This window comes from Apteryx mantelli, chromosome 9, assembly GCF_036417845.1.
Source record: "Apteryx mantelli isolate bAptMan1 chromosome 9, bAptMan1.hap1, whole genome shotgun sequence".
In the NCBI taxonomy this organism is placed as follows: domain Eukaryota; kingdom Metazoa; phylum Chordata; class Aves; order Apterygiformes; family Apterygidae; genus Apteryx; species Apteryx mantelli.
This window is the reverse complement of record NC_089986.1, coordinates 25089352-25102718: the sequence shown is the minus strand read 5'-3', so window position 1 is coordinate 25102718 and position 13367 is coordinate 25089352. Positions and strand designations below refer to the sequence as shown.

General features: G+C 36.9%; 1 protein-coding gene across 14 annotated transcripts in view; it reads right to left on the bottom strand.

The window, feature by feature from the left end:
- Window positions 1-611: 611 nt before the first annotated feature.
- PER2 (period circadian regulator 2) overlaps window positions 612-13367 on the bottom strand; it is a 51727-nt gene continuing 38971 nt past the window's right edge. For 13 of the 14 annotated variants that reach the window (XM_067301940.1, XM_067301943.1, XM_067301939.1 and 10 more), the window contains 7 exons: window positions 11610-11783; window positions 11063-11323; window positions 8826-9673; window positions 6757-6943; window positions 6000-6192; window positions 4206-4356; window positions 612-3139 (listed from right to left, as the gene is read on the bottom strand). In XM_067301940.1, coding sequence (XP_067158041.1) covers window positions 2990-3139; window positions 4206-4356; window positions 6000-6192; window positions 6757-6943; window positions 8826-9673; window positions 11063-11323; window positions 11610-11783 — 1964 coding nt within the window. In that variant the 3' untranslated portion in view covers window positions 612-2989. The remainder of the gene's footprint in view (window positions 3140-4205; window positions 4357-5999; window positions 6193-6756; window positions 6944-8825; window positions 9674-11062; window positions 11324-11609; window positions 11784-13367) is intronic. The other variant, XM_067301950.1, reaches the window with a different exon arrangement.

Sequence of the window (13367 nt, the reverse complement as noted above, 5' to 3'; positions counted from 1 at the left end):
CCATTGTTCGCAGTAAGAAAACAGAAATCTTCAAGCCTCCGCACTTTCTCCTTCCACTTCTTCCACCCATCAGCATATAAAACGAGAAAATCAACAGGAAAGTGCACCACCTTGACCAGTTTCAGAAGTCTTCAGTCTTACACCACCTCGAAAGACTAATAATCACTACACAAAGCAAACTCAGTAACTGGAACTCTCTAGCTCTAAGCCAGCAGTATAAAACTAGAGGGCCACAGAAGAAAGTAACAATAGCTGACATTAAACACACAGAAAAGGAGAATGTGTCTTCTAGTGTTTTTGAGCAACTAATACCTTAAGCTACATTCAAACACAGAGAACCCAGCTGCATACCCTCTTCCAGGCATCAATTTTGTACATGCTCCCTGAATGACTAGTCAACATGAAGATTCAGTCTTCCATTTGAGCACTAAACTTACAGGTCAGACAAGCTGGCGAACATTTTATTTAATATACTTCAGGATAGAAAGCTACAACTAACTGTGGCTTGCAAATCCTTCTCTGTTTGAAAAAACCTGTTCACATATTAGTTGTAATGTATATATTTTTTGCATCTTACATGGAGGAAAAAGCTCAATAAACAGAAAGGCAACTAAAAATATATCTGTTTTATTTACCAGTTTTCTAAAAAGCAAAGTCATAAAAATTAGTCACAAGTGGCAAAACCAAAATATATTGCACAGTGTACAGAAAACATCGTTGACATGTTGACAAAATGTCATCACAAATAAGTCAACTTACAACAGTTTGGAAAAATTACAGCTTCAGAATCTTATCTATAAATGGAGGCATGTAGATTTAAAGTTACAGGAAAATATTTTAATACCACCCTGTAAATGCAAACACTTTAAAGGATGCAAGAATAAGTTCTTAAGTAAGCACATCCACGAAATGCTCTAAATATACTTCTCTTCCTTTCACTAAGTTATGGTTACAAGATGGTCATTAAAAAAAGAAAAGAAAAAAACAACAAAAACAAACAAGGATAAAAGCATGCTAAAGCAAAGAAGTTCACAAAGTGGTTGAAAAGTCCCTGAAAATCATTTGTATAATTATGATGCACTCCTTTTATATAAAGCTTTTATTTTCCCAAACCCTGGTCCAATTAAAACCATTTGTTTTTAAATGTTAAAAAAAAAAAAAAAGAATATAGGTAATATGCTGGCATAGCTGCACCGTTCCATTTATGATTAAAACATTTAATACATTGGACTTGAACACCAACATTTTAAATTCTCTCATTCAGTTTATATTTACATATGTTTAAGTTTAATAGTTTAGCAAGATCAAAGACAGGAATTGGATCTTGCTGGGTAGTGTTTCACACTACATTTAAGATATTTACTCTTTAAGTTGTGATTCTACTTGTTTCACAAGTTCGTTCTCTCTACTAACTCCAGAACCTGTCTCCAATGCAAGTTTTGTCATGACAACGTCCAATTAATAACTAATTACTATACATATATTACTTCTTCCACCCAGCAAATACCAGCCACTTCTGCACATGTTTTTGGTGGCGTTAAAATCTAACTTCATGTCCTCTTTCTATGCAGGGAGAACTATTTTTATAGAATGAAGATAACCTGAAATTTCAGTGAATAGAAATGTTATCCTAATAAAAGGAAAAAAAAAAAAAAGAGAAACATTTCATGAAAAATATTTTAAGAGAAACATGTCAAAGTTAATTGAATTTCTCCATATGTTTTCCAACCCAAGGCCTACAGCTGTTATCTAGCAGTACTGCAACTAAATGCCCTTTACCTAACCAATTTTGATAAAGTTATTCTTTTTTGTTCTTTTCCCACAGCCAACATGTACGAACAGCACAAGAACATAAAGTACACATATTCAAGTCAATACAATCTCAGAGACATTAAATTAAATCCTTGACAGCAAAGGATTCTACCCACACTAAGCTTTAGATTATGCAGTTCTAATACAGTGAAATTGAATGCTATTCTCAAAATCTCTTCTTTTTATAAGAACTTCCTTTAAATTAAGGGAAATGTCTCTTCCTCTCTTGCCACGTGCAAGTTTGATGTTTATTTAGCCAAACAGAAAAACGGATGGCCAACACTGATGGCCAGCTTCATGAAGGAACAAATCAGAAGGAGAGGTTAGATAGTTATACCAAGCTTTGTCTAACAGTCACTGGAGCATCCACAGTCATTCTCTGCAGTCTCAGTTCTTAAATCTTTAAGCATAAAGATATCCTGTGGATAAGTTCTCAGAAATGATGCTTCAAGATAATAAACAGTTCATAGTACTGCAGCATCCATTTAAATAAAAGGCTACAAAGTTGGCAGCACTCATCTATACTTTCTTACACATTCACATAAGAATTTTAACCTAAGGCCTTCTTAAAAAATTAGTTCTACTTTGCTTTTAGACAAAAAAAAAATTCTACAGTCAAAACTATAGGAAACAAACAAAGATGATGGGATCAACTGGTATGAGACGGAGAGGTGTGAATTAATTCGCTTGAAGGTTATTTCTTCTATTATGCTGGACCACTTCAAATATAAACAGCAATGCTAAAGAGCCATTAAGCAAAACTGCTAGAACAATTTATAATGAATGCTGCATCATTACTGAAAGAAGATTTGAAGAACCGTATGTACATACGGGATTTTCAGTACTCATTAACCCACTCTGCAAAAAACAGTAGGCATCAATGAAAACTTCTATAGTTTATAAAGAAATACTTGAGGCATAAGTGCAAAATATGAGTCTGTCTTTTTTTTTTTTTTTTTTTTTAAAAAAAAGAAAAGCTATACCATCTTCAATAATGTCCTGACTGGGAAGAGATTGCCACCATTTAAAAAAGAGATTCTTTCACAAATGACTCTTCTAGAACAGAAAAAATACATTTGTTTTATGAACCAGATTCATCTTGCTGGAAACAAGATTAAAACCTTTATGGATCATCACTGTAATTTTGAAGCAGCTTTAAAAACTACAGGCTCAAAGGCTATGTTTGTTCTTCACTGACTTGACTCAGGGAAACCAAGTTGTTCTCCCCACTGTCTTCAATCATTTCATTAAGGTCCATTTCATGGATTTCTTCATCATATGATGTATAAAAATTGCTCTGTATGTTGTCCTCACAAAAAATACATTCCTTAAAAAACAAAACAAAACAAAAACACAGAAACATTCACAAGTCATAAAGAAAAACGTCTTTCCCAGACACCTGCCCGTTTGCATGTAATGCATTATTCTAAGGGAACCTTTAAAACTGCACTGCAACTATACTAGATACATTCCCCCCAGCTTCCCCCACACAGTGATTTTATAACTCGTAGTAAATCAACATAGCTACTTGAGAAGTCTACTGGAAGTAACTATGCCATAGATATTTTGAAATACTGACATTTTCACATGCATTTCAAATCACCTTTTCTGCATTTGAGTGCTAACGCTGCAGTAATGCATTTCTGTCAGTTGCAGTGCTTAAGAGATGGAGCAACTGTAGGTTTACACCAGTTGGATATTGTAATATTAATGTTGCAGTAAAATTAACATCAGGATTAGGATCCCATGCCAATTCTGTTATGCTAACTTTTGAAATGCTCATGTGTGAAAAGAGCCTCTGCATTCAATAGATTATCCGAAAAAAAGCTACAATTGATGAAAAGCCTAGGTAAAGGGGAATGTGATTAGGTATTTGTGTGTGAATGTGTAAAATTCACAGCTAACCAATAAAACTGTAAAGATGCCCTTTTATTAGCTCTTCAAGCCATTAGCCCATTAACCATAAGATCAAGACAAGAGATGGTCCTGAGGGAGAAGTCTCATAGAGACAGGAATCATGGACTCCCATTCATTCTGTACTGCTGAGAAAGCAGCAGGCATAAACATCTCTAGTTTGTGCATGGAATCTTATGCAATGAAATTTCTGGCTACGCTTATACAGGATTTCAAATATTTATGCATAACTTTTAGAAATATGGAGGTAACTTCTTCTAATGTATTCACCCATCCACTACTTTGACTTTCCCATTGGAAAGATGACAAACAGTAAATTAAATCAAGCCACAAGGCCCTGCATGAAAATTTGAATTAAACTGTTTCCCAGCGTAACTGGCCAAACTTTCATAGCAACAGGAATGGAGAAGTCTAACATTGGCAGCTAATAATTTAAGCATTGTCAGACATGCAAAAGTAATGAACTATTTTAAACTTACAGAATTAGCTACTGTTTTTGGCAGTCCACCTTGCTGAATCCATGGATGAACTTCAATAAGCTCTCTTTTTTGTTCTTCTGTAAATTTTGGCTGTAGCTTCAGCATTTGCTTTAATTTCTGCTTATCTTCTTTTAAAACTGTTTCCAAATCTCTAAAATAAAATGTATTTAGAAGTTTAGCTTCAACAGTTTCTGGACTTTATGCCTACATGAGGTTACACAGTCCAATACTAACATTTCTAAAAATTATTTTTGTTCTGCAATGTTTAGCTTAAAAATCATTTATGGGAAGAAAATAAAAAAGTGTGGTTATTTCAGCAGCTTTCTGTATTTGCAGACAGCTTTAGTGCATTTCTGCTCGCTCATTGTCTTTTCAAATCCCAATGAAAACAGTTTTCCTGAGAGCTATTCAGGCAGCACAACCAGTGAAACCACCCAGAGCTCCAGTTTTCCTCTGCTGCTGCTGCTGGGGCAAAGTTCTAAGTTCCCCTTCACCGGAGAGGACAACCGAAAACAGACAATAGATGCACAAATGAAATACTAAAATAGAACAAATAAGTTACATTTAAGAACGTCATTAAGAACAAATTAAACTTCAGGACTGAGAGGGAGAAAGTTAGAAAACGCTGCTCCATTTCAGCAGCTAAAGTTCTTTCTCTACCCATTGGCACACTGATTCAGAGGCATTAAATAAAGAAAAGAAAAAAAACAACGAACATTTACAAGCTGTACACTTCTATAAAAGATGACAATGGAAAGCAGGTTCTAAGAAACTCCGTACTGTTTGTTTTCCTTACAGCATAGGTAAGAATAGGTTGCCTCTCCATTTCTCCTCTTGGACATCACTCATATAAGCCTCTGTGACAGTGGGCTTAATTCTTATCATGGTACACTGTTTCATATTTACTATTTATAGGTTTGCAGGCTTTGCTACTCTCACAGTCCATCCACTAGAATTCCTATCTGTAGTTATCAACCTTCCAGGCTACACAAATCAAGGGAAGTTGAAGTACTTTTAAACCCAGGGTAAAATTCTCAAATTCTTATGATGTGCTCTCTATCTTCTTCCCCATCATCTTCATTTCTCTGGTTCTGTATTTCAATTCATTGCTTCCAAGAAATATAAACAGCATGATTAAAAAAACAAACAAAAAAAGTCTCTGCAAATCTGTCCTCCCCTGTTTCCATTCACACCTCGACCTGCTCTATGCTATTGAAGCAGGGAAAATTTTTTATGAAGTGTTTTCATTAGAAGTCTTATTATTTTTAAATTCTAATTCATTTTCCTATTTGAATGGCAACTTAAGGAAAACAGAACATGTGGGAGTTAACAACCCAAGGAAAAAGACACAAGGCAGAGAAAATAGTGCACCACTGAATGTGGCATTTCAAGGACAACAGCCAGAGAGTACAGACTTTCCACACTACAGACCCTCATCTGATCCAGGCATACTTGCAAGGATCTATTAACCAGACTGCAAGGATTTGCAGGCATGTAGTTACAAATCACTAACTGTGCACCAGCTTCAACAAATATACACAGTAATTTCTGTTCAGTGTAACAAATCTGGAAGCACAGGTAAGATAAACCAAGTAAGTCTTGCATCTGCTCTTCCAGAACTTACTGCCTAATCTACAGAAGATATAAAAGGAAGCACAGACTCTCCTTCACACTGAGCTAAGCATCAACACAAATTTGCTCTTGAAATTTCTACTGAGACAATAATTCATAAATATACTCCCGCCCTCCCCCAACACATAAGCAGTTCATGAAGGACTATGATGTTGGAATTACCGAGAAGGTATCTGGTAAGTCATCATAACAGTGTCATCTGTGTTTGCCATCAAAAGCCATATAGGATCTTGAAGGACATATTTAATGAAGTGCTCACTTTCTTCTATTTCTGTCTTCATTTTGGTTTTATGATGATTTTCCGAGGAGTCAATACTCCCAAAGTATTTGCTGGTATGACTAGTTTCACTACTACCTTTAAAAATAATTTTAAAGTTTCATTATAAATCAAATACACAGATTGTTGAATTTTTTTTTTCCTGAAACAAGACTAAAGAGTACCGAAAGTCTAAGTACAACCAATTTATTTATTTAACACACGCAACTTTCCCCGCAAGAAGCTGTTTTAGTATTTTTAAAACAGAAAATCTCAAGCTAAATCCCCATTAAATTACAATAGAAGAATTAAACTAAACTGAACTAACTAAACTTAAACTAAATAGTCTGAAATGAAACATCAAGGAGTACGATCTTTTCATTAGCCTGTCATACCTATATAATATAGTTTTATTGATACCGTTTTAGCTGGTTAGAAAAATCTATTTTGCACACTGTACACATTCAAACAAATGTAGAAGTTTCATATTGTAGATCAAGTGTACTAGAAAAAAAAACCTCGAGAACAAATTAAGCCATGGGGATTAAAGAGAATAAAGATTTTGACATAAAAGCACTTTATGTTCAAGTGATATTTGCAGTATCTCACACTCCAACCCTTCCAAAATGCTGAGAGAGAAACTGTATTCACTGCCAGTGTTACCTGTTCTGCTCCCTGACAAGCCACAGCCGTTGGATCCAGAGCCCAACGATTCAGCAGCTGCAGACACACCACTTCCTGATGAAGCTGAACCAGTGCCTGAACATGCGTCTTCTTGAAGTAAAATGTCAAGCAGGGCACTGGATATGGAAAGCGCATCACTATTTTGAGCATCCATTGGAGATTCAGCCTGGTGATGAGAAGGGGAGGGAAACAAACAAAAAAATTCAAGACTCTTTCATCACTACTCACTCACATTTCATATAAATCCATTTCACATTATAGTTTAGTATGTACAGTTATTCAAAGACAGACAACAACAAATAACATACAATGATACCAAGACCAATTAAGGCAAAACGAAGTGGACTGATAGGCAGACATGAGATCCTTCAGTAAGATTTAGATTTCAATGCAATTTCTCTTTAAAATAAATATAATATAGCGAGGAAGGCATTTGCTATTCAACTCTCTCCTGGACAACTCAGAATTTACCCAAGTCAGCTGAGACAGATTACTGGTTCTTGCTAATATAATCTACCTCAGAGATTTGCACCAACAGCACATCACTAGTACTACTATCAGTGGAAGATAAGGCAGAAGGTTTCTCCCAGATGCAAGTTTCATAGGGAAAATAAATTATGTTTTAAGGGATGGAGCATTAACTACACTGATTGCTAAAATAAGAAGTTTGAAGACCAGAGTCAATGCTGAAAACTAAGGTTGACAAAGAATTTAGCAAACTACATAATGGCATGAACTAGCTCCAACAAAATGCTTAACACATTCCTGAAACAAAGCCTGTCTTGCTGTCATGTTCAAAATTAGTGATGAGGACATTACAGAAGGTAACATTTTGCAAGTTTCTTAAGAGTAGGAGCTATGTATTTGAGGAAATTCAACAGCATTTACAAGCAAAATTGTTGCTATCAATTTTTGTTATCAAATCTCTTAACCCAGTGGTAGTATCTCAGAGCAGGCTGTAAATTACAGACTGCCACAGATGCACCGTTTTACTACAGTGCAAGTCAAAGCTGCTTATAGAGGTAAGATTTCAGAAATGTAATGTAGTACACACAATACCTTAGCTCAAGTATGGCACTGGAGGCATACATCCCTGAAAAGTTCTCAGTAAGTGGCATTTCCGTGACTAGCATGATTAAAAATAAAAAATCTTTTTTTTTTTTTAATGAAAATTGAATCTATTTATTCTCAAGAATTACAGATAAAAAGCACGCAATAACAGAAGACAACAAATTTTTGCATTATGTCAATCAAGTTTGGAAGTCTTCCTAGAAAAATATAGATACAAAATCCATTTCTCTCTGCTCTACTTCCATCCATCTCCATAAGAATCAACATTAATAATATTAGGTAAAATAAATCCTCTAGAAACTAACCAAGGAGAAAAGTTTAACATGAATAACTAAACAGGAATTCCATCAACTTAGCACAGTACGCAGAGCAATCATTTTCAGAAGTTTTTTCTCCTACTTCTTTAAAATCCTAATGTAGATACATGCTTATGACTCAGATTGCACAGCAAAGTCATCTCATCAGCTATTAGCACTGACACTAACGGTAGTTTTTACTGATTGCTTACGGTAATCGAGTACCCAGATATGCTTAAAAGAAAAAACTACTCCTCTTCCAATGTCTGCTTTCCTTTCACCAGCAGTGAACCCAAGTTGTACTTTGTAACAGTAGTACTAGATGCAGCAACCAACTATAAACCACAGCAATGCAAGGAAAGCAGAAGGAAGAAAGGAGCTATTCCAAAAGGTTTAGGTTGCATCCCTATCCCATCAGTGACTTAGCATTTATAAAGATATCCTGTGGTAAGAAGACACTAATATTAGTTTATGTCATTAGTGTCATAGAAGCCTCTACAGAGATATTACTCCACCTGAGGCTTCTGTCAAAGATTTTTGATTTGTTAAACAGATCTGTGGAATTTAAATGAGCCAGGAATCTCTAAACATCTCTACATGTTAACAATCTTAGTTATGTCCAAAGGGCCAGGACTTTTTTAAAAACAAACAAACAAAAAACCCAACCATTAGCATACTTACTGGTAAAGATCCCTTTCCACTGCAATCATCAGTTGTCATGATTTTCCCTATAGCTCCTTCCTCGCTTAAAGCTCCATGTAAACCTGCAGCAGTTCCGCTATCAGCGGTTTTGGTGGTTTCTTCCAACTGTAGAAGGTTCAGAGGAGAACTGCACCTTGACTGGAACAAAGGTGGTGAAGCCTGGTCATGTGGACCAACTGACTGTGGAGTGCAGGAACGGGATGGTTCGTTTCGTGGCTCTGTGACAGGAACTTTTTCACTCTCTGCTGGTGGATTATAATGGAATGGCTGCGTTGGAAAAAACGCCTGTTGTGGAAAAGGGTTGGGGGCAGTGAATGGTGGCTGTGCTGGAAATACTGTCTGTGAAGAGAAAGTGGAATGGGCAGGAAAGTTGGGTTGGCTATGGTAAAGGGTTTGAGGTAAGTTACTGTTCATCTCTGGGTAGACATAGTTCGGGAGCACAAGAGCTACAACAGGTGTCATAAAGGGTGCAGAGAACTGGGATGGTTGCACAGGACAAGTATTTCTAGAGTCTGGCAACTGATTAAAACCAGAGAGCGGAGCCTCAGGAGCCGGTGGCACAGTCCCGGCTGCTGGAAAAACGGGAAGTGGATACGCAGGCATAACGGTGGGGAAAGACATGGCTGAATAGCTTGTTTGTGAAGTGTCTGATGGTGACCAAGCTGTAGTATTTAAACCTTGAAGTGGGAAACGATGGGGGAATTTAGTTCCCGAAGTTGTACTGTCTGAAGATTCCTGTGGTTTAATGCGTTTTGATTTCCTGTTTTTTCCACTTTTCTTCCAAGGTTGATCCATCCCAGAAGTGCCATTTCTTTGTCCACGGCCACCTGGGGGAAAAAAAAAAAATTAGGAAGAATCCTACTTGCAATCTGATGACTCCCTTTTACCTAGTCATCCCTAGAAGCTACTCAAAACTGTCCTTCTGGACTTAATCTGTCAGAACAGAACCACCAGGGAAGAGGCCAAGTTCACTTTTTTACTTCTAGCACAAGAGCTGAGCAGACCGGGACAGATAAACCATGCTGACACACCGAGGGAGAAAAGGAGAGCTGCAGTGAATCAGTTAAGGCTCAAATGTGTGCCACCCAATCAGCACAAAGCTGCAAAAGAGCAGCTCCCAGACAGGCAAACTCCTAATCATTCCAGCAATTACAAGGAAAGCAGTACTGGACATGACTGAAAGCATTTCTAGAGAGTTACAGTCATATAGGTCCTTAATCAAAAAGGTGAAAATAAAACAGAAGGAAAGGAGAGGAAATACACATAAGGAGAAGGATTTTCTGTGGGGAAAAAGCATGCTATCTTCATAAAGTCTAGTAGGAAGAGCATGGAACTTTATTTTAGGAGAAGTCTGCAATAAGTGACTCTTTTCCCAGGTGAACACCATCAGTCCGTCTCCTTACAGACATAAGGAAATCCATAAAATAACTTTCAGCACTCAGAATTGCTCAAATTTTTAGTTTATCTAAAGCTTATTTAGGCTGAAAGTTTGACAACAATAAACACATGGGGACTAAAGGATTCCAGAACAGGTTTCTTTAAATCAGGAACCTGCTAAACTATTGAAATCAAAAATGCAAAATAAAAACCTGCAAAAAATCTTAGCACTGACTGACTTCTGCTCCAAGTGAAGTCAGGACTGTACCAAGCACTTCCAAAAACGCTGTCCTGAGTTCCTAGCCCTAACAAACAAAACTCTCTCTCTCTCTGCTTTGGACAGTCCGCTCTGTTCCCAGCCTTCACTGGCCACATTCTTAACCTAATGGCATCCAAACCATTATCAAACTATTTTAATTGATGACACAATTAATAGTCCAATTGGTTTACATACAGTTTTCCCCTAAGGGACCAGCAGGGGGTCCCACAAAAGGAAAGACAGAAGGAAAAGAAAAGCAAGGAAAGACCAGGACAGATAAGAGAAAGAAAATATGAAGGGAAAAACAAAAAACCTATTTTTTGCCCTTTGAAAGTGGATGCGTGGGAGTAATCATATGACAGATAAAAATTAAAACAGTAGTTATTACATTAAGAGCTATATTCCAATCAATCTTCAAGCAAGACTGCCATCAGAAAGAGTTTTGCTGTGGACTTAAAAATGGTATGCAACTGTCACTATTCACAATCGCCCCACAATGCAATTACAAATGCAACTGCCCTCTCAACAGGATTCACTTCCTATGTAAAGATGAGTTTAATCATGAAAACTACTGCCATACCACGTTCACCTGGCCGTCCTTTGGGTTTATCTTGTAAGTAGTAATTGCAGTGGGACTGAAAAATATTGAACTTCTTGATTTCTTTAAACTTATTCAAAAAGCTTTGCTCTTCTTTTTGTGTATGCACTGCAAGGACTTCCTTTGTAAGTCCCAGTTTTTTAAATGACTCCTTTTCCTGATTTACATGCACAGAGCTGGATGGAGGGGCAAGAAGTTGGCCATCTAAGAGTTCTGCTCCACCAGGACCATCTTCTATCATTTCTAAACAGAAACAGAGAGAGGAAAAAAAAAAAACAAACACACACACAAACAAAATGAAGTTTAAAAAACTGTATATGCATTTTGAAACTATTAGAATTCTGTAGCAATTCTGCTGCAAATTTAAAATAGAAATTCTGTCCCTATCTATTTCATTTCCATAGGGAAATTACATTATAGCTGTAAGAAAACGTAGGTCACAAATAGGTACCAGTTGTTCGAACATTTGAAGTTTAAAACTAGTAGCAATCACCATTTTGGAGAAGAATGTTATCAGCAAAAAGCATACCTAATTCAGGTTGTGGCTTTTTGTCTCCAACATGAACAATGGTGCTACTGTAGCTGCACTGACTTGTGAGAGATACAACACTTTCTGGTTTGCCAGGTAAAGCCAAAGAGGTTAAGTGAGCACCAACTACTGGGGGGGCACTTGATTTATCAGATGCCTTCAACACAGCAGGGTCTATTAAAAAAAAAAAATAATAATGATTATAATTTACTGAACGTAAACATGAGCAAATAAAAGTAATATGTTGCTAGGGTAGCAAAACAGTAGAGGCTAAAATGTGTTTGGCAAGACAGGAAATGAACATTTTACTTGACTTTGTGCATTTGACCAAAAACACTTTAGGAACAAAACAATTCCCGGGCAATCATAGCCAGTCCTCTACTTTCACGCACAGCCAAAGCGGATCTTTTAAAGAAGGACTCCTGGTCCTTTCCTGAGCTTCCTTCTCCTTTGACAGCACAGTTTTGGAAGAAAGTTTCTAGCCTCTGAGCCTAAGACCCCCTAGCTCCAGCTTGCTGTACACTAATCTCATTAGCTGGTTATCCTAACAGCTTTGCTCTGCCTATTTAGGCCCATTCACCTGAAAGCTATAGTCAATAATCCAGCAAAGGTCACACCAGTGCCTCACAAAACAGCATCAAAACATTTCTTCCTCTCAGGTAGGAATACTTAGCATAATTCATATTCTAAGACCTCAAGTTTGCCTTTTTCCTGACTAGAGCATGCTGGTGGCTTGGTCATTCTCAAGTCATCAGTGCACCAAGAAACTAGTGAACCCTCATCTTCCCCTTTCTCCTGTCAGCTGAAACCAAAGAGACTCCAGATGATAGCAGAAATTGTGTTCCTAATTGCATGATGCAAATTTCACCATTTCTTCCTCTCCAGTTTTCAAGGTCTTCCAATTCCTTCTACAGGAGACTTCATTCCTCTGTATGAGGATACCTGATGATACCTTTCAATTTTATTCCAAAAGCTATATTAGAACTTTCTCTTTCCTCTTCTCTAGTTCATTAAAAGGAAATATAGACAAGATAATTCTCAAGACCAATTTTTCCAGAACTCCACTACTCATCTCTCTCCAGCTTCATACAGTGATAAGGTTATATCAGCAACCATCTCTCTTAGAACTAGTTCTTTACCAACCTCACAGCTCTTGTACTAACCACTAACCACTTACCTTCCTCACTTTAACTCCCCACCGGACAGAGACCATATCAAATGCTATCCTGAAGTCCTAACAAATGAAAGCTAATGTTTTTCCCCACAACAGATTTTTAGATAGCTACCCACAGTAATCCCCTTCTTTTAATTTATTTCCATGGCTGAACATTCCTTTCAAATGTGTTCTCATGCCTCACCTAGTATTGAGAGGAACCTGAAGCCTGCATTTTACCTCAAATAAAGATACAATCTTTGCTAATAAAGGCACCCACCAACTTAAAAAAAAAATAGCAAATTTACTATTGAAGACAAATGAATTTGTCAATAGAGACTGTCTAATCAGTCTGTCACTTTAAATGGCATAACTAAGAGTTAAATCCAGTGCTTATTCATTTCCAAATAATTACCCAGCACAAAAACATAAGTGTACACTCACACCACGAACATAAATGCCCACAAAGAAAAAAAAAAGTGAAATTTGCATGTTTTTGTTGCAATTAGCTGACAGGGTCTTCAGCTAGTTGTTTTTACGAGTTCTAATTGTGAAAAACTTATTACATTTGAAAACGATGCAAGTCTTAAAACCCCAAAGCCTGC